General features: G+C 37.0%; 1 protein-coding gene across 2 annotated transcripts in view; it reads right to left on the reverse strand.

Moving 5' to 3' along the window:
• Positions 1-19,175, reverse strand: part of CDK14 (cyclin dependent kinase 14) — a 336,272-nt gene that overhangs the window by 235,149 nt on the left and 81,948 nt on the right. For both annotated transcript variants that reach the window (XM_056483748.1, XM_056483747.1), the window contains exon 4: positions 10,302-10,396. In XM_056483748.1, coding sequence (XP_056339723.1) covers positions 10,302-10,396 — 95 coding nt within the window. The remainder of the gene's footprint in view (positions 1-10,301; positions 10,397-19,175) is intronic.

Below are 19,175 nucleotides of genomic sequence, written 5' to 3' on the forward strand. Positions count from 1 at the left end.
ATAGCAGCAACAGTATTTCTCATAATAGAACTTGTTTCTTATCATGTACTTATTCAATTTCTTCCTGTCAATGCCAGTGACTCATTTATAGCACTGTAAGAAACACTTCATAGCTTCCATAATGTCAACTTTATATTTTCACACTCAGATGCAGTCCAAGAAATTATCTCAGTTTTGTGTCTGTGAGTCAGTCTGTTTCCTTTCCACCACAGCTTTGTTACTGAAGCTTTGTTAAGAAGTAACACATTTTAAAATTTCACTATAAAATATCAGTTCATTATTTGATCAAACTGTTCAAAGGAAAAGGCATATGATTTTTATCAATCATTTCACCAGTATATCCAGATTTACACTGATTACGTCTTTCCCACTGCATGACAGACATTATTATAGCCTTCAAAAAGCTACAAAGTTTGCATAATGAAATAATTTTTAGGTCATTCTGGCCATTTCCTGCTAGGGCAGGATTGTTCCTCAGGCATATTCTTCCTAACATGGCCCAGGCTACTTTAAAATTACTGTAACTCTCATTTAAAAGTTTAAAAATATTTTGTGCTCCAAGAGACAAAAGTTCTTAACAGGTTATTTTAGTGTAAAATCTATTTGGCTTGTTTCACTTTTAGCATTCCAAATTTCACCACACAAGAATTACATTCTTGGCCTTGCAAAAAAGTCCAGTTGGTTCAGTTTATCAAAAAAAAAAAAAAAAAAAGGAACTAAGCTGATATTCATTACCCTCTTCAAGAGAAAACTCATACCATGAAACTTTTAACTCCTCATGTATGACAAGCAATGATGAGGATAAACTACCAAAAAGGCACAGTACAGTTTTTAAAATTGTTGTTATTATTATTATTATTAAGATTGATTTCTTGTAAAAGCAAATTCATTTAGCCTTTACAGCCACAAATTCAAGGATGCATTGTAGACTTTACACTCTTGTAGTCATGGAGGCAATTCTCTACTGTACTACAAGAGGGATGGCCCAGGAAGATGTATTAAATTTCAAAGCAAGATGATATGGATAACCACCAACTCTGAATTCACTCTTCTCCCTCAGGCTTTTCATTTCTGCAGTTATATGAGTTCAGTGACGGATGGCTACTGCCTTGTTTCTTCTGATTATTCCTCTTTTATAATTACCAGAAACTCATTAGCCCTATACAGAACATTGCACAATGACTCTGAGCAAGTTAAGAAACCCTGGTTATCAGAAGATGGTTTGCTCATCACCTTCCAATTATTCATAATATTCAGGCTGGCACCAATTCAAGTCTCAGGTCACTAGTCACTGTTGAAAGGAAATTATCAGCTTAACTCTCCTGGATTTCTCCTTATAATTACCTTACATACTTTTTAATTTGAATTTAAACAGGACTTATGGCATCAGAAAAAGATAAACCTTGCCTCAAGTAACTTCATGCGTCATGCTCAGACAGGAGAATGAATCATATTAAAAGCAGGACTGATGCAGTTCATAAACATGTGTAGTTTTCAATTCCTCTGTCAATCCACCACCCTACCTATCATACACGTATCACATAGATATCTGGATGACTTGAATATTTTGCAACAGATGAAATAACTGCAGAAGGAATTTAAGTAAGAAAAGCAAGATCATTTTGTAGATAATGAACAGGACAGATGCTGTGCTCAGAGAAGGGAATGCAAAATACAATGGAAAAAACACATCAAAGAGGTATTAAGGAAACAGGGGTATGGAGTCTTTTGATAAAGGACAAAAAACTGCATTGTGTAGCTTATGTTCTTTTTAATCTGAAGTTCTGCATTCCATTGGTTCATGAGGAGCAATATATAACACAAACAGCAATACAATGGAACCAGTTTCAAAGAATTCACAATTAAACAGAATAAGTGAGCTGTGCTTTTTAGTTATTTTTGTCCCTTTGTCATTGGTACCTGTCATCATCTTGACAGACAATTTGGCAACTCTCAGTGCTATCAAAATAATCAAACTAATCTCAAGTAATGCTCCTCTGGGATTTCATTCTCCTCTTTAATATAATTTATCTCCAATATATCAATGTATAATTGCCATAATATAACAGCCTCCTTATTCTCATTTCCTACCCAGTCATTAAAATCTTTTCTTGTTTCCATTTAATTTTCTATAAACAAGAGCATATAAAACTGGAGAAGTGAGAAATTATGAAGTATCTATTAAAGAGCCAGGGTGTATATTCACACCCTTTAATTATCCTGCCACTGATGCAATCTCAAGATGCAGTTAGGTGATGCTGAAGAGATGAGCTAAGGGCTTAATCTGTGCCACACACTCCTAACACTTGTATTTGCTCTCATTTCTGCTGGACTTTACAATGAGACTGCTCAGAGAGCTTAATAAGAGAAGACTGGCCCTTCCAAGAATAATTAAATCATATTTTTAAAAAATTATAAAGGTATGATAAAAAGAAAAAAATACTAGAAAAAACATAAGAACTGGGTCCAGCTTTTGAGAAGCAATGTGTCATGGGATCAAGCCATCCATGTCATGAAGTTATGCCCTGAAACTTGTGATGCCATGTCAAAATAATACAGAAATTTCCTAAGAAACAAGACTGACAAAAGGAAACCTGGGTAAAATTACCTCTGCAACCTATCAATACCTGTCTTTGCAGACTTCAGAAGTGATCAGATAAGGTTAGCAGAACTCCTTCCAGATATTAATTCACATTCATCTTCCACAACTTTCAAAGCATGCTCAGTATTTTCATTATTTTCAAATAGAAGCAAAAAACTGACAAGCAGACTGCCTTTGAAAAGGCAACACTGCTCACTCTTTTAACATCTAGGATTCATTAAACCACCTCTATTACTCACTGTCCAAAGCAAACAATTTCACACCTTCTTGAAACAATACACTCCACTGTGTCAAAGATTACACTTATCATCTTATGCCCATCCTGTCAACTGCCTCATTAGTTCCTATTAAGGACAATATTGACTAAAGAATTCCTATTTTCTAAGCCATCCTCCCTCCTAAACTAGCTCACTTTCTCTTTCTCATTGGAAAACCTTCAGCAAAAATACAGAAGTACTAAAGCCTCTCTAATTATCACATAAAAATACTTTAGGCAAATTACCTGCAGCTGATGGACAGTTTTCCAATTCATGGAAATTCAGCACTTTAACATTATATAATCTCTTCTAATACATTTCTGATTATATATGCAATGTAGGCAAAAAGAAAAATTGTCCAAATTGCTTTATGCAGCATAAAGTAAAAGCCTGCATATTATAAAAAATACAAATGAGCCAGATATTATAAAAATGCTAATATAATATGTCATTCTGAATTTTCTAAACCAGCATATATCAGCACAAGCAAAATAAACACATTTATAAAAAATGACCATTCATGAGAAAGTAAAGAAGACTGGAAATTATTTAATGCTTTAATGTGTCATTAAGAACATACAATACTGATGAATATAAAGTAACTGATGACTTAATTGGCTTCACTGGGGATAATGCTGATGATGCCACATAGAGAACAATAGAGTACAATAACACTATTTTCTCAAGTTCTTCAGATATATTTAGATGAAATAAATGTTCCAAATATACACATTTAAAAGAGTCAATTAGCATAAAATCTGCCAATTCTGATTTCAATCTGTTTATTTAATACTGAGTTTTACCACTGGCTGGAGTTGAAGTGGAGCTCATAATTTGAGCAAGTGCTAAGCTTGGGAACACTTCTGTAAAGAAAAATCAGTAGATGATAGGGATGATGCTCTAATTTGTGACACAAATTTCAAGAAACTAATTTCAAAAGGAAAATTTCAATTGTTAAATATTCATTTACAGGAAAATCTCAAAGTTTGATGATCAAACCTTGAGAATATCTAATTAGATCTACTCTGTAGTAATATTAATGTCAGAAACAGACACCTAGAACTCCAAACAGACCATGGAGACCTAATGAAACCAGGCTCTGCCAGAAATTTCCTTTGAACTAACCTGACAGAAGCACATTCACTGCAGGTTTAGTCACCTCTGATTATTCTACCAACAAATAACTAATTCCACATTGAGGGAAACACTTCTTTTAATCATTAATATAAAAGACAGTTCAGTGTAAACATGGCTTATATTCTATTTTTCTTACTAAAAAGGACTCACATTTCTAGTTTACAAAAGCCACTCCCAGTCCTGCTAAAGCCCTACCATGTAAATTCTCAGGGGACTAACACAAACCCTGAATTTCTCTTTTTGAATCCCACCATCTTTTAACCTCATCCTAGACAAAAGTCACCTTGTCTTAGTAGAAGCCAGTGGATTAAAGATACTTCATAATGCTGACATTTATTAGGGCTGAAAAAACAGAAGATCAAAGAGTTTCATGAGTGATGAAGGATTTAAATTATTAATTAGTGCTGTCACTGTTACTCAGGAGTCACAGCAGTCTGTCACAAACAGCCCTCACCTGGACAGGGGCAGGTAAGGATTTACCTCCAGGTCCCTCATCCCACCCCAGCTCACATCAGCCCAAACTCAGCAGCTCATCTAAGCACAGGGGCTGTGCAACAACTCCACTACATGTATGTAATATCATTATATTCTATCCTAGTTTTTCTACCAATTTTTCCAAGGCACTCCTGGCTAAGTAATATAATAGACTTACTTTCTTCAGTTTTGTACCCTGCTATGTGAGATAAAATATTAAGTCATCTCCTTACACTGCTTTGTAGGTTGAAGCACAGCACATATAGTGTGATGTTCTTTTTATATATTCAACTATGGAAAAAATTTCCCAATCTTTCTTTTAATTCACTCAGTAAGTGATCAATATAGTCAATGATTCATCTTCTAGTTAGAACCCTAGCAACTTATTTTTGTACTTATTCTGCTTTAATAATTTTTTCCACCATTTGGTATTTTAGTTGAGCATCTAGTTGTCATTAGTTTTCTATCTAATTCAACTTTACTTATTATTTTTATTAAAGATCTACAATGCTAGAGATTTTTAAAGAGCATTTATGTACACATTTTATAATCCCATGCCATAACTTGCCGACAAAAATCAGTTAAGGAAGTAAGTTAAAAAATGAAGGGGGGGAAAAAGGACAGCCTAGTTGGTAACCATAAAGTGCATTTTTGTAACCCATGAATATGTATTCCTTTTCCAGCCATCTGTTATCCTCAGATGAAAAGAGGACTTCCTTTGTAGAACACTAATTTCACACAATTTTCAAGAAATAAAGAAAAGGTTAAGAAAGTTTAGGTCATTAAGGCAACATGAATCAGAATAATTTTGAAATATCAGTCTAAATAAATTGCCCATAACATGAAGAAAAACTTTCCAGGGAACTGGACTGTTGTACACGAAACTTATGAACACAACCCCTCACAAGGGCACAGAGTAAAGCTTGGGGAATGACTAAAAAATGGCAGCTTGACCATCACAAGCATATGGCACTTGCAACAGATTGAACATAAAAGACAATCAAAGAGTCAAAGAGATTTCATGGCAAACAAAAGAAATTCTGCAACTTCAGAACCAAAAGTCAGAACAGCAATTAGTCCTGTCAGCCATCCTCAGCATCATAAATACAAAAACCAAAATACACACACCACCCCTTTTCCTGTGAGCAGCCGTCCACACACATATTTATGAAATATTATGGTCAGCTATATTCATAACACACTGCAATACATCATGCCAATAACAAACAGAGGTAGCTCCCCCTGATTATTCAAAGATTCCCTGATGCCTCAAGAATAACACAGCATGGAAACAATCCAGTACAGAACATGGTGTCTGCCTGAGCATGATTTCTCTCCACTTTGCACCGTGAACTCCCTATTGATTTTTTAAGGGGAATAGTAAAAGGTACTGCCTTTGATGGAGATAAATGTCAAATCCCACAGCTCCCTGAAAAAATACGTTTTATCTTTGGATACAAGTTGAAAATAAAAAAAAATCAGATTTTGAACTGAAATGGGAGAGGTGCCTGGATGGAAGTACTGCCCTATCTCTGCAGCCTTTGAGCTCTTGTTGACAGCACCAGCTTCTATCTGTGCTCTTCTCTTTGCTCTACTGATTTCTTTTACTAATAGTTAAAAAGGATAGGGATCAGAATTCATTAGAATAAGTGTGTTATTAAGAGTAAGTTGAAATTATGTCATTTTGTGATGGGGAAAATAGGCGAAAATGTCTTGATGGAGCTGTTACAAATTCTACACATTTTTGCAATACTGTGAGCACATGCAATCCAGTAAAGGTGCCCAAAAAGGTAAAGGTACAATAAAAAATCACATGGGCATTCAAGGAGCAGATTAGATCACAGTGGAGATAGCACTGGCAGTACCTCTCAAATTTAACTGAGGGAATCCTTTTTAATTCTTTGCCTTGAAGGGCAACTGAACACAGCGGGAGAGGATGGAAAGCACGCCAACACATCAAATTGCCAAAAGCACAGGTTTTTCCCTCAAGTGCAATATGCAGAGTTCCCAGTGGGGGAACACAAGGGCTCCATGCTGCTTTGCAAGGGGCTCTGGTTGGCAGCAGCTCCCCTGTGCTGTCACCAGCTTCATCTCCAGACTCACAACTCACATCAACATTTACGTGCCACAGATCAACCAGATCCCAGGTAAATTTATCATCAGGCTCAAGAGGGAAGAAGGGCAACGACAGCAGGAAGACAACATGTCAGTACACAGGCAGCACTTCCTCAGCTCAGCCACACAGTGAAATGACACAGGAATTCAAAGGCCACCCATTGCTCTGCACCTACTGCATGGCAAACGTCCAAGGTGTTAATCAGATACAGAGTCAATGGAACTTGCATCATTTTTACAGTGTTAACAGTAAATTACTCAGCCCGCTTCTCTAAAATTTTGCATTAAAATAAATCCCTTCAAAGTCCTCTGAATTTCATGCAGTAAGCAGCCTCCTGTGACTTTACACAACTAAGTAAAATATGAGAATCTAGCCTGAATGAAAGTAGAAAATGAACATGCCAAGATGAGTTTCACTACACACGTCTGACGGGCAACACATGAAATCAAAGAGATTTACCTACTGAAGCAACTGTCAGCCAGAAATAAATGACTGCTTGGCTGTTTCTCCCACAAACAAAAAAGCCCAGCCTAAGAGAATACTGCTTCACTTTCCTCAATAACACAGTCCTCTTCACTCTGCTGCTTCTTCACCCCAGGGATTCATTTTTATCTGACTACAGAAAGAGAAATCCATCATCCAGTAAAAGGAATTAGCCCATTTCATTTCAATTTCCTGGAATACAACCACAGATGCTCAAAAAGATAGAAAAGCAATGGGTTTTATAGGAAGACAAGGGCTTGGTACCATTTATCCTGCTCAAAGTGCAAAAAGCCAGGATGGTTCTGAAAGCAAGTTACTGCACATATTACCTTAAATTTTAGGAAGGGAAATGGCTGATTTTGTGTCTTTTCAGGCAGAAATGCATCTTTTAGACTCTCCAAATAGTATGCTAATATTGAGAAGGTTTTATTCCAACGTTATGATTAGCAGGGGAAATAATTTTAAAAGCTGAAATGTATCTCAGGAAATGCATAAAAACTCCAACTCTACTACTTGCTACATGCAGCTGGTGACAAGTAATGAGCAAAATAATTCTGAGTACAAAGCATCATTCAAAATAGCTCAATACAATCTTAAATTTTCCATCTTCACCTGCAGTTAAGGACACATCTCAGAAACATTTTGGCAAAATGAAGAAACCAATCATTAGAGTTGGTTATTAGGGATTCTTAAACATTTTGATCAAAATCCACTCATTGTGTACTATCAGCTCCAGCTTTTCTATCATGTGTCTGCATTCTACATTGTGCCACAAGAGATTAATCCTTTAGCAGTCAAACTGGGAGCATACCTAAATAAAGAGACCTCTTTTGCTCATTGGTATTCCCACTGAGTCTGCAGGCAGGAGAACACAGTGATGCATATCACAGTCTCACCCTACATACCCATATCAGAGTCTAGAAAAATAAAAAATTACCTATTCCTATATCATTTTAAGATAAAGCTATAGACAATCAGAGTTAACCTGTCTGAAAAGCAGCAGCCAGGTTCAGGTCTCAGCCATAGAACCATGGAATTGTTTAGGCTGGAAAAGACCTCTATCACTGAGTCCAACCATTAACCCAGCACTGCCAAGCCCCCCACTAAACACAACCCTAAGTGCCACACTTGCACATCTCAAATACTGCAGGGATGGGCCAGAGCCAGTGCTGGGCCATGCATTCACCCCACACCTGCTCACCAAGAGTACATCACAGCAGTGATGCTCTTCCTTCTGCAGGGATACCAGAGATTCCTCACCCTCCCACAGGCACAGGGGTAACAGGGCTGCATTACCTCAACAAACAAGTCCTTTTGAAATAGCAGATAACACCTGTAGTGTTTCCCAAGTTCTCAAATATCTCTTCCTGCTGGGAAGTAATTTAACTGTCTCTCTAGTTCAATAAACAGAAGCCTGGACTGGAGGTGCTGAATCTGGATAGTGCTGGATAATATGGAAATTATTCAATTCTCAGTGGGGTAAAAAAAGTCAAATTCAAACAGGTGAAGGAACACTACTATAACAGTAGAAATACTCTCTGCATATGAATTCTCATCCACACCCTGGTTACATATATTTTTTTTCAGAACACATTTTAAAGACCTTGCAGATGTTACAAAGCAACAGGACAAGGTCAGATATAATTGTTTTAAGTCTCACTACTTATTCAGAGCCAGCTGTTTATAATGGAGAAAGCAGTGTGCCCAGTAATTTCAATTTATTATTCAAGTACCATTAAAATCACTGAAGTATTTCTTTCAGATTTGCAGGCAGCTCTACTAAAATGAGTATTTCTAACCAATCTACATTTCATAACATGTTCACTATTAATGCAATAGCTTCAGGGAAGGGTTTTGCTTTGCTTTTAAATTTCAGTCTGTTCCACTGACTGACAGGACATCCAGTGACTGTTGCCTTGGTTCAGTCTTACTGAAAGCTGAGACATATGGACTGACTGTCATCAGATACTCACTGTGATTTTACTAAAGGGTTTTAGTAATTAGGCTCAAGCTGAAATCTATACTGCTTTCTCATATTACATAGACCCCAATAAAAAGCTTACACATGTATAATGTCTGGAACTTATGGTAATGCATAGCTGAGCCATTAACAACACAACATAATAGCATTTCCTTGAAGAAAGCTGCCAGTGAAAGACAATACCTGCTGTGGCATGGCAGAAGTGTGAATATTTCTTCTACATTTAGAACATGTTTTTATTCCTATCAGCTGTCATTATGCTTGTCAATACCTAAGTAAGCCATTGAGAGATGAGGCAACCCTCATTCTGATTTATTACAAATATTCAGTGAAAAAAAGATCATTTTCAGTACCTAACCAAGTTAATGACCCTGGAAAATGTTTTTCTGGTTTTCAGCAGTTATTCTGTGCCATGACCATCATGGTATTCTCAGCTGGAATGGCAGTGTTGCCTCATGTATCATTGACTAACCGAAGTTTTTAAATAAAGATATCACATGTACCAAATCCCCCTTTCAGAACTGTTTTGCTATTATTGGGAATCTAATTATGAAAACTTCATTAAACATGTCAAATGGCACAAGAAACTCTGCTTCACAATGGATAACTCTAAATGTAAGCACTGGCTGAACAAGTATATTTTAAGTGTGTTTACTGAGTTATTTTATGCAATATAAAAGCACTTAGGGCATTTGGGGATAAAAAAGCTGCAACAAATAACATTAAATTGGCTGAAAAAATATGTGACATGTATAAAGTAAATTATTTTGAGGTACAGTAGCTGCAACTATTGTAAATAGACTCTTTTAAACAAACTAAACCTAGAGTAGTCCAAAATTCAATGCATTTCCTTCATGTTGTTTTATTGAAGTTTTTTAATAATGATAAACAAAAATGAACAATTTATTCTATATATATTCTATATATATTCTATATATTCAGACTACCATAAAACTCTACTTGACAGCATATTTTGCTTTTACCCCTAGAAATTAATTTGGTATGGATAGCAAGAAAGCAGTACAACATTAAAGTGCAAAAGAAGTCAGATTAATGAGAATTTCATCTTGTTCTGGTGTGAAGGCAATATCCTAGCTGTGCAATATGGTCTCAGCCCTTTCATTAGAGCATGTGGCAGGCAGCAGCACTTTGATTCACAGGGATCTATGTACCTGCTCAGCAACAGCAGTTGACACTTGCTGCTTGTCTTCATTTACACACAAAATATAGTAAAAAGAAAACACCACTTACTTGCTTTTTCCTTTGTATACTGTAGCATAGGACCCTTCCCCTAGTTTTTCCAGTTTTTCATATGAGTCTGCTTTTCCAAACTTGGGGCTTGTAGGCTAAACAAAACAAAAAAGAAGACCTTTCAGCATGGCACCCATACCATGAACTGTCTTGATTCAGCCTTTAGAGACCAAATATTATTATCAAGGCTCACAGACATGTCTATTCTCAGTAATCAACAACAAAAAAGTCATTAATAGAGGGAAAGAAAAATATTTATTCAATAACCCAGATGGTAGTTGCTAATATCAACCACACACTTGCACCACTGGATCTATCAAAAGGATTTTGTTCTCAATCAAAGAGATGGTTCTGTTTTATTTTTCACATATATCACTTCATAGAGGGAAAAAGACCATTAACTAAAGCATCTTATCTATGTTTAGAGATCTAAACAGCAGCCTTAATCTGCCCTACAAAATCAGACTAATAAAGCTATTTAGTCATATTTTTATTTCTTATTTTTTTAGACTAAAGCCCATCCAAGAACATTGCTCTAAGTAGTCAGTGTCCCATTAAATCAATCATTGTTCAGAGAATGGTCAAATGCTACAGGAAAGCATCTGTAGCCATGTCATCTGAATTATGATTACAGTCTTCAGATGTGGATATAATCACATCATGCTTTAATGTACATTTTACATCGTGGATAAAAGTCCTGTATCCTTAATATTTGCAGCCTAAGTGAAGAGTCTAAAACTGAGCTAAGCTAAGGAATGATTCTTGCTCCAGGGGCCAGATAGCTCAGCTGGCATTTGTGACAGACTGATACTTGCCCACCTTTTATACAGTACTAACAGAGAACAAATCAACTCTGCAAAAAAAGAAATTCACCTGACATTAAAACTTTCCATTCTGAAATTCAGAGAAAACATTTGACTTTTTTGAAGTGCATCCTATTTTCCCACATTTCCTTATTTTCCAGTTGTCTGGAAGAAAAGGCAATGTTATTTTTTCTCCAAGACCAGACAGACACTGCAAAAAACTGACCTGCAGCTGCCCTCAGTGTCACCTACACATCTTTTAGATTGCAGTGCTCAGACATCCCTCCTGTCCTAAACCAACCAAGAGATCATAGAGAAAGCTTGGAGGGTCAGCACTAATGCTCAAATCACACACAGTGATTTGACAGCACTCTTGTTAAATGCTGCAGAGAAGGGCAGACAAGCAAACTTGGGATGGTTAAGGTTGAATTCAGCTGGGATGAGCCACGTGCAGCTGTGCACATGCTCCCCTCACATTCAGGATCCTATGTCTGATTTACCAGAAGGATTAATGTATCCATTTTTTGAAAGGAAACTAACAGTACAGTACAGGGCACATCTGTGTGTAAATCCTTGCTAAGCCATGGTTGAAAGTTTTAAATCAACTGACCCTAAAAATTGCTTCTGTTTAAATAGGCAGGGGCATCCCAGGTAAGCTCGTTTGGTGCCTCATACTTGTCCACCCCACACAATTAACCATTAGCCAGAAAATGCAAATGTTCTCTTTTCTCTACTATTCTTCATTTGCCCTATGCAAAAATTCTGGTACTTTGGCAACTACACACCTTTATTTGATATCAACATTCCAGCCTTCTTTTGAATGACATAAGGACATACACACATGTGTTTGAAAAATTGAGCCCTTTCACCTCTCTCCAGTAGAAACAACAACCTATTACCTTGCTATCCAATTCCTAAGCATTAGTAGATTTACTAATTTGTTATAACAAAACTCTCAGATCTTTTTCCTGCTACATTATTTTGAACACTTCATTATAGATAAGGCAGTAATATTCTTGGCTTCCAATCTGTGCTTAAAAAGGCATTCTACCTGGTTAAAAACAAATTTTAGGATTTTTTTTTAATTCCATTTTTATTATAGATGTGACTAAAATACTTATTCAAGTAGCCTTCTCATTTACTTATCCAATTATGGACTAATGCAAAAAGATTAAAAAAAAATTCAGGAAAAAAGTAGTTAGATGTTTAAATGTACTGCATATAATGAAGAGGGAGTGCAGAGTATTTCCCAAATTGCAGGCTGCAATGAACACACAGTGAGTAGCTTTGTTTGGAGTGGAAATGCTGCCCTAGTTAACAGTGAATAGTTCACTGTTGGCTTCCTCACAGAGACACAGAGAAAGGACACAGTGCCTACATGTGTTTCACATCCATTCTTATTTTCACACTGAGATTTACTTTTATTCTCTACCTCTGGAAACCATAATCTAAAGGTCACAACAACATGTAAAGCCCTAAGATCTTGATAGGAAACAGGATGCCTTTAATCCATTACCACATCAACAGTAATTATTCCTACAACCTCAAGCTCATTTCTCCCCAGTCCAGCTGCCAGCAGCACAGACTGGAAGTCATGACTTTTGACTCATTCTCCTGGAAGTTGCTGCATCCTCACCAAGAACAGGCAGAGCTCTAAAGCTGGTGTTGGCTGGGACAGCTCACTCCAGAGCCCTGGGCTCAGCTCTGCCAAGCAAGGCTGACCTGCACCCTCCCCTTGTGCCTGCTCAGGCTGGGTGTGAGCCCAGAAAGAGCCCAAACCCCACAGCTGAGCCACCCCAGATGCAGCAAAGCCCAGGGCTGACACCTTCCTTCCCAGCTTACAGCAGCCCTGGGTGGAGCTCAGCTCTGCTCCATCACACTGGATGCCCAGGCTCTCCCCCATGACACCTCCCTGAAAATGGTTTTCCTTGCATTTGTAATCTTAAAAGGCTTACAGTTTTGGAAGATGAGTGGTAGAGAAAAGCACTTCGTGGGATTTCATAAAAAAAAGATTTAAATAAATTCTGAGGCAAAAGAATAGATATAATAATATAAATAATTTGTGTGATACTTCTTAACAAAATGCCAAAACACTCATCATACTGCAATTACTTTAGACAATGAAGTGAGACAGCTTTATCATTTCCCCAATATTTTCTCCATTTTTAAAAAAATGAAATCTCATGCACTAATTCAAACTTCTAATTACAAATTGCCTATAAAGTTAAGAAGTTCAGACACTTTTTATATTTCCTTTTATTTCTGGATTATAAAGGAGGTGAAGACAGAAATAATGCAAAAATGCAAAACTTTTCAAAACTTAAGTTTTAAACTCAAAGGAATCTAAATAAAGGAATCTAAATAATTTTAAATTCTACATGACTGCTGAAAACTATAACCATTTCAGCCTACTTTCCTTTTTTATTACAGTACCCCATTGATATGGATATTTTTTCAGCTTCATAGATATGAATTTCATTATTCAGATTTCAAATAAATAAATAAAAAATGTTATTTGTTACAGCAAGGTTGGTGGCTTTTTTATTAAATGCTAATATTAAAATCAAATCTGGAAAATTCACTTTTAACTACAATTTCTTCTTCCAAAGTATTTAATTCCTTCTGGTAAAATACACAGGAATATATATATACACAGAGATTTGTGTTTGTTAAGTCACAGGAGTCCCTCACTCTGCCTGGGATGTGGTTGACAGAAATACACACAGTGAGTGAGACATATCCAGAGCACACCACATGCACAGTGCTTGCATCAGCCACTCACAGACATCACAAGCAGCACACTCACAAGAATTCCCCTGTATTTTACATAACTGGTGCAGTCCCCCAGTTTGACCCAGACAATATTTCTCAATGGAAAAGAGTACTGGTTTTAGCTGAACATGTGTTTTGGTAAGTTTTTTCAAAGCTTCTTTTTGAAGATCTAACCTCACAATACTTCTATAGCTATTATTTTTCTATTTCTCTTGCTCCTCCTTACTGCTTTTTAACCCTCTAAAACACCAACAGAGGATCACAGAATTATTTAGGTTTGAAAAGGCTTTAAAGATCACCAAGTCCAACTCTAATCCTAACACTGCCAAGCCCACCACATATGTCCCTAAGCACCAAATCTATACACATCTTTTAAATATCTCCAGGGATTGTGACTCAACCACTTCCCTGGGCAGCCTTTTTGCAGTGCTTGACAACTCTTCTATGTATTAAACATCACTGGGATTAGTTAGGAAAAAGAAGCCTGGTGCTCCATGTTAGAGCTCCTCATTTTCTACAAAAAAACCTCAATTTCCAAAATCCCAACACCTAGATGCATATGTGACCAAGACTGAACTATCTAACAGCAAAAAGTTAAATAGGCAGTAAACAACCAGGCAGCAAGAAACTGATACAACTGGAAAACTCTGCAAAGGGAACTTTCATGCTCCAGAAAATCTTTCAAATAACTCAAATGGGAAAGCTAAACTAATTACTGAGACAAAAGGGAGTAAAGATCCTCATGCCTCTAGATCACAGTCCCAAGTCACTGTGGAAGTCAGCACAGGCTGTGGTAGATCATGTTATCCCCAAGAGGACACTGGCCACTGGAGCACAGAACAATGCAGATCTTTCCCTTCAGGAAACTCACTGGGAATTTCGCTTGCTTGCCTTCACGTTTCACTTTTCTTGAAAATGGTTTTTAATAGGCAGCATTCTTGTTATCAGCTTACATTTTTTCCAGTGCTAGATTAGTCTAAGAGCACCACTGAGCACAGAAGTGAGCATTTTTAGCAGCATGGCTTGCAGTAACCAAGATTAGATATTTTTTCCCCTCTGGATAAGGAAATCCAGATCATAGTAACAGGGATAGAAAGAGTATGCCAAAATGTTGAGTACAGAAATAGAAGAAGCTAGTATTTCAAAATGATGTGAGAGTTTTAAAAATAACAAAGAAAAAAAGAAATGAGAAAAAACTGTCTTTTCTGACCAGGTTGTTTCAAATGGCTCTTTCATTGATGCAGCCTGCAGGAGAAATAACAGGCTCAATCCAAGGTCTTGCAGTATGAATCCTTGCACTGCATCACCACCTGAACACTTCTCTTTCTCAGGATTTTTCAAAATCTATGCAATAAAGAGGTTTTAATGGAAAATTACACTGCAAATCACCTGACTATTCCTATAGAAGCTGTGTGGGTTATGTTCTCATGCATTTTTCATAACTGCAGAACAGCTTGTGAATGTCACACTTAACTGTCACACTCGCGAGTCTAAGTTTTAAATAGATCCTTTTTTTTTTAACAGGAGGATATTAAACTTCAATATAAAACTATCATTAAGAGAAAAATATTTTCACAGTACCTCTGTAAGTTAAAAAAAAAAATCAAAAGTGAATATCTGCTTTGTTATACACCTCAAAAGAAATAAATTGATTGTTAGAAAAACCTGAGAGTAAAACACAGGCCAAGATTAAATCACAAGATTAAATCTACTGAGATTAAATCACAAGAATGAAAGATAATAATTACTTTTTAATCATTTTGTCTTCTTTCTCACCTTCTTTCACAAAACCATATGCAGTTTTCACACTAATAAAAGGCTGTATCCAACCTATAATAATAGGCCAATAGACCATATCTTGAAAGCTGGACTGTTTTCTAGGGCAATGTTCAAGGGATACAAAGATGTGCAAGCATTCAAACCAAGCATGTCTCAGTTCTCCCACTCTCTGATCCCATTCTGTTCTTGCATCTTCCTAACCCTTTAACACACAGCCAGAAATTAACAGCAACCTGGGCAGAAGAGACCACAGTGCTCTCTGAGAAGGATGCAGTTTTTAAAGCCGTGCTCTTCTTCTCCAGGCTATTAGAGCACAGGAGCTGGCTCAACTGCCACAATCTATCTGCCTTTTCATCTAGAGAGTATCCTTTAGGTTAACTATTATTAACACTCCCTTTGTGCCAGTAAGGAAAACTCCACTGTCTACAATGAGCTCTGAAATTATCTTACCTCCATAAAACAGATCAACCAGGAAGGGTGCAGTACCTAGGAATTAACAGTTCCTAACTGCTCCTAACAGTTCCTAACTGGAGAATGTTGCAAACACCTGAAGAGGAAGGGAGACAAGAATCCCACAGCAAGTGTTTATTTGAGCAGACAGAAATGATGCCTGACTTTCAGAAAAAATCCTGACACTAGTGTCTATTTTAGAGCTAGATTTCTTACACAACTAATTTTCAATGCACTAACAGGATCAGTAGGATCATTATAGGATTGATGGTTTTTGGCTTGTACTTTTGGGAGGGAAGTTGCATGTATCAGGACTGAAAATTAATAAAAGTTACAGAAAGTGAAGAAAGGCTGTTCTCCCAAATAGAGTGCAGATTCAGTGCAGTAAAGCATTGCTTATCCAATTATTTTTATTTGAATGTTTGGGGTTTTTACATTTATCTGAGTTAGCAGAATGTTAGTGTTTTGCTTGATTTTGTTTTTAAGAAGTAACTGACAGGTAGGAACACATACCTGTGCATGACATTTAAATTCACCACCAGGGAGCTTAAGCTATTCAAGGAGAACAAACTGATGTGTATCACTACACAACTAAATCTTGAGCAGATGGCTACTTTATACAGCTTGCAATATTCTATTTACATATGGTGCAAAAGTACTGTTTCAGTGTATAAAATGTGTACTCTGAATACACCAAAACTTTACCTTGCACTGGAGAGTTTGATCAAGCCATCTTTTAAAAACAGCTGTTTGGGGAAGAGTGGCACCTGTTTGCTTTTCAGTTGTGATTTTTAATTTTGTCTAGTTTATTATTTAATATTACCTATTCTTCATTTAAGGAGAGAAGAAAAGCATTTTTGTGCCTTTGTAGACAAAGGACACAGCATGAGATTTTTAGAAAGATAGAAACAGAGAGATGGATAAGTATGCACAACTGTAGCTATATGTATTATATATATACATACATACATTTATATTGTGTTGGGATGGATCAGAGAAAGGTTTGTCATGCCAAATTCCCTTCTAACAGTGGCTGCACAGGTAGGCAAACACCTACTTCACTACCTCCAAGTTTTCCCAAGCTTTCTACTGCACTGATGTGATAAAGGAATAATTCTGTTCTGCTGGAAAATTTGTCCCATAATAACATACAATTTCAGTCAGCATAAGCAGCTCAGAAATCATTGTCATAGGTGGTTTTTTATGTTGAAAACAAGCAGAGAAGGTGGAAAGGTTCTAAGTGCAAAAATTAAGCTTGTTGTTCATACAAGAACAAACACAAAGTGCTAAATTCTGTCTGTACACTACTGCACTAATTAACTACACAGGAATTCTACCAGAAATACAACAAGGTGTGATATTAGTTGCAGAAAAATATTTCATGTTCAAAAGCAAGAGATTTATTTTCCAAGTGACAATCTGTGGGCAGGATCATGGAGCTCCAGCTCCCCCAAACCTCTGTGTGTGTTTCATCTTCCTCATTACAAAGTGCAGCACATTTCAAAGGTACAGACAACACAAAATGGGCAACATACCCCTGCAGAGTATTTTGTGATCTTTACCAAACACTGACACTGATACCTGTCAGAGAGGTGATAAAGCTGCTGAAATTAATCAAAGCAGAAACTAACACTCCCAGGCATTATAAACAAGGTCTTGCAGGTCACATCTTGAAAAATGTTATTTTTCTGACACAAATAAAGGACTTTTACCTGAGCATAAGGTAATAAGTGATATGGAGACTGCAAGCCTCAGCCAGATACCTCCTGTAAGACATTATTTCCACACCTGATGGCTACAGAGGACTTCAAATGATGAAAGGAAAGGACTAAATGGAAGCTACCCCTAATTCTGTTCCTCCATTAATCAAGCATAGAAAATGCAAATTGAAGGCAGCATCTCTCTATCAGAATATCTTAAAATAAGGCTTACAGAAAGCAGAGACTGAAACATAACTCCACAGCTGTAGCCCTTCTGACCCAGAGGGCACAGCATGTCCAAGAACATTTACAGAAACTGAAATGCCTGTTCAGACTGGTATAACCTGTACAAGAGGAGAATTTCCAGAGAACCAAGTACAAAAGTAAGGGAGAATATGCAGCTGACATGGAAGAAAAAGATGTAATGATCAGAAGAGCAAGTAGCAAGGGCATCTACTAGACAACATCAGGGATACAAAAAAAAATGAAACTCTAAACTCTTTGTTGAATCAAGTATAATTCAAAACCACAGAATGATACATTTCTGCAACTAACCACATGGGCATCACTCAACAAAATGTGCACCAGGGCATCTACTGCTTGAAGCCTTGTATTCAGGCTGTGGGAATGGGGTTGAAGCATCTTGATCTTGTCTCTCAGATGGCTGAACTCAGGTCTGCAGGCAGGACTGGGTGTGACCTTCTCAGCAGAGGGTTAACACCACCTCTTGTTGTGAGCTGCTCTTCCCTCTCCATTGGCATGAACACTTTCATCATTCCACACTCTCTTCCTTGTGAGGAAAAGTGAAAAATTACTAACAATGCCTCCAAGTAGATGGAAGAACTGAGTTCACCAAACAGAGCTATAAAAATCAGAGAGAATTACAGGAAGTTGAGAAATAAGAATTGTATTTCAAGAAATTCCTTTGCACCTCCTGTATCCAGCAAGTCTGTGTGAGTCACCATGGACAAAGATTACCCAAAGCACATGTTTAGCTAGGACTCTAACCAGCAGCATACTGTAGAGGAAGCATTAATGTAATTTACATAGGAAAATACTGGATCATAGAATATTGTATGGATGCAGTATGGATAGAGCGCATCTTTCCCTCTGGAAAAGAACAAGATGCCAAAAGCACAGTTTCAGAAACATCTGCTTCAAAAATTCTGGAAATAGAGCAACTGAAACCCTTCAGTGTTAACAGAAGAATGTCAAAAACATTAACAGAAATTAGTGACAGCTTCTAAGAGGAACAACAGAGATGAGGACAGAGTTAATACCACAAAATACTTAAGATCTTCCAAAAAAGTCATATACATTAGTAGTTGTGGTGCCAAAAAATAATCAGGCATCATAAACAAGTAAACACA

This window comes from Oenanthe melanoleuca, chromosome 2, assembly GCF_029582105.1.
Source record: "Oenanthe melanoleuca isolate GR-GAL-2019-014 chromosome 2, OMel1.0, whole genome shotgun sequence".
In the NCBI taxonomy this organism is placed as follows: Eukaryota; Metazoa; Chordata; class Aves; order Passeriformes; family Muscicapidae; genus Oenanthe; species Oenanthe melanoleuca.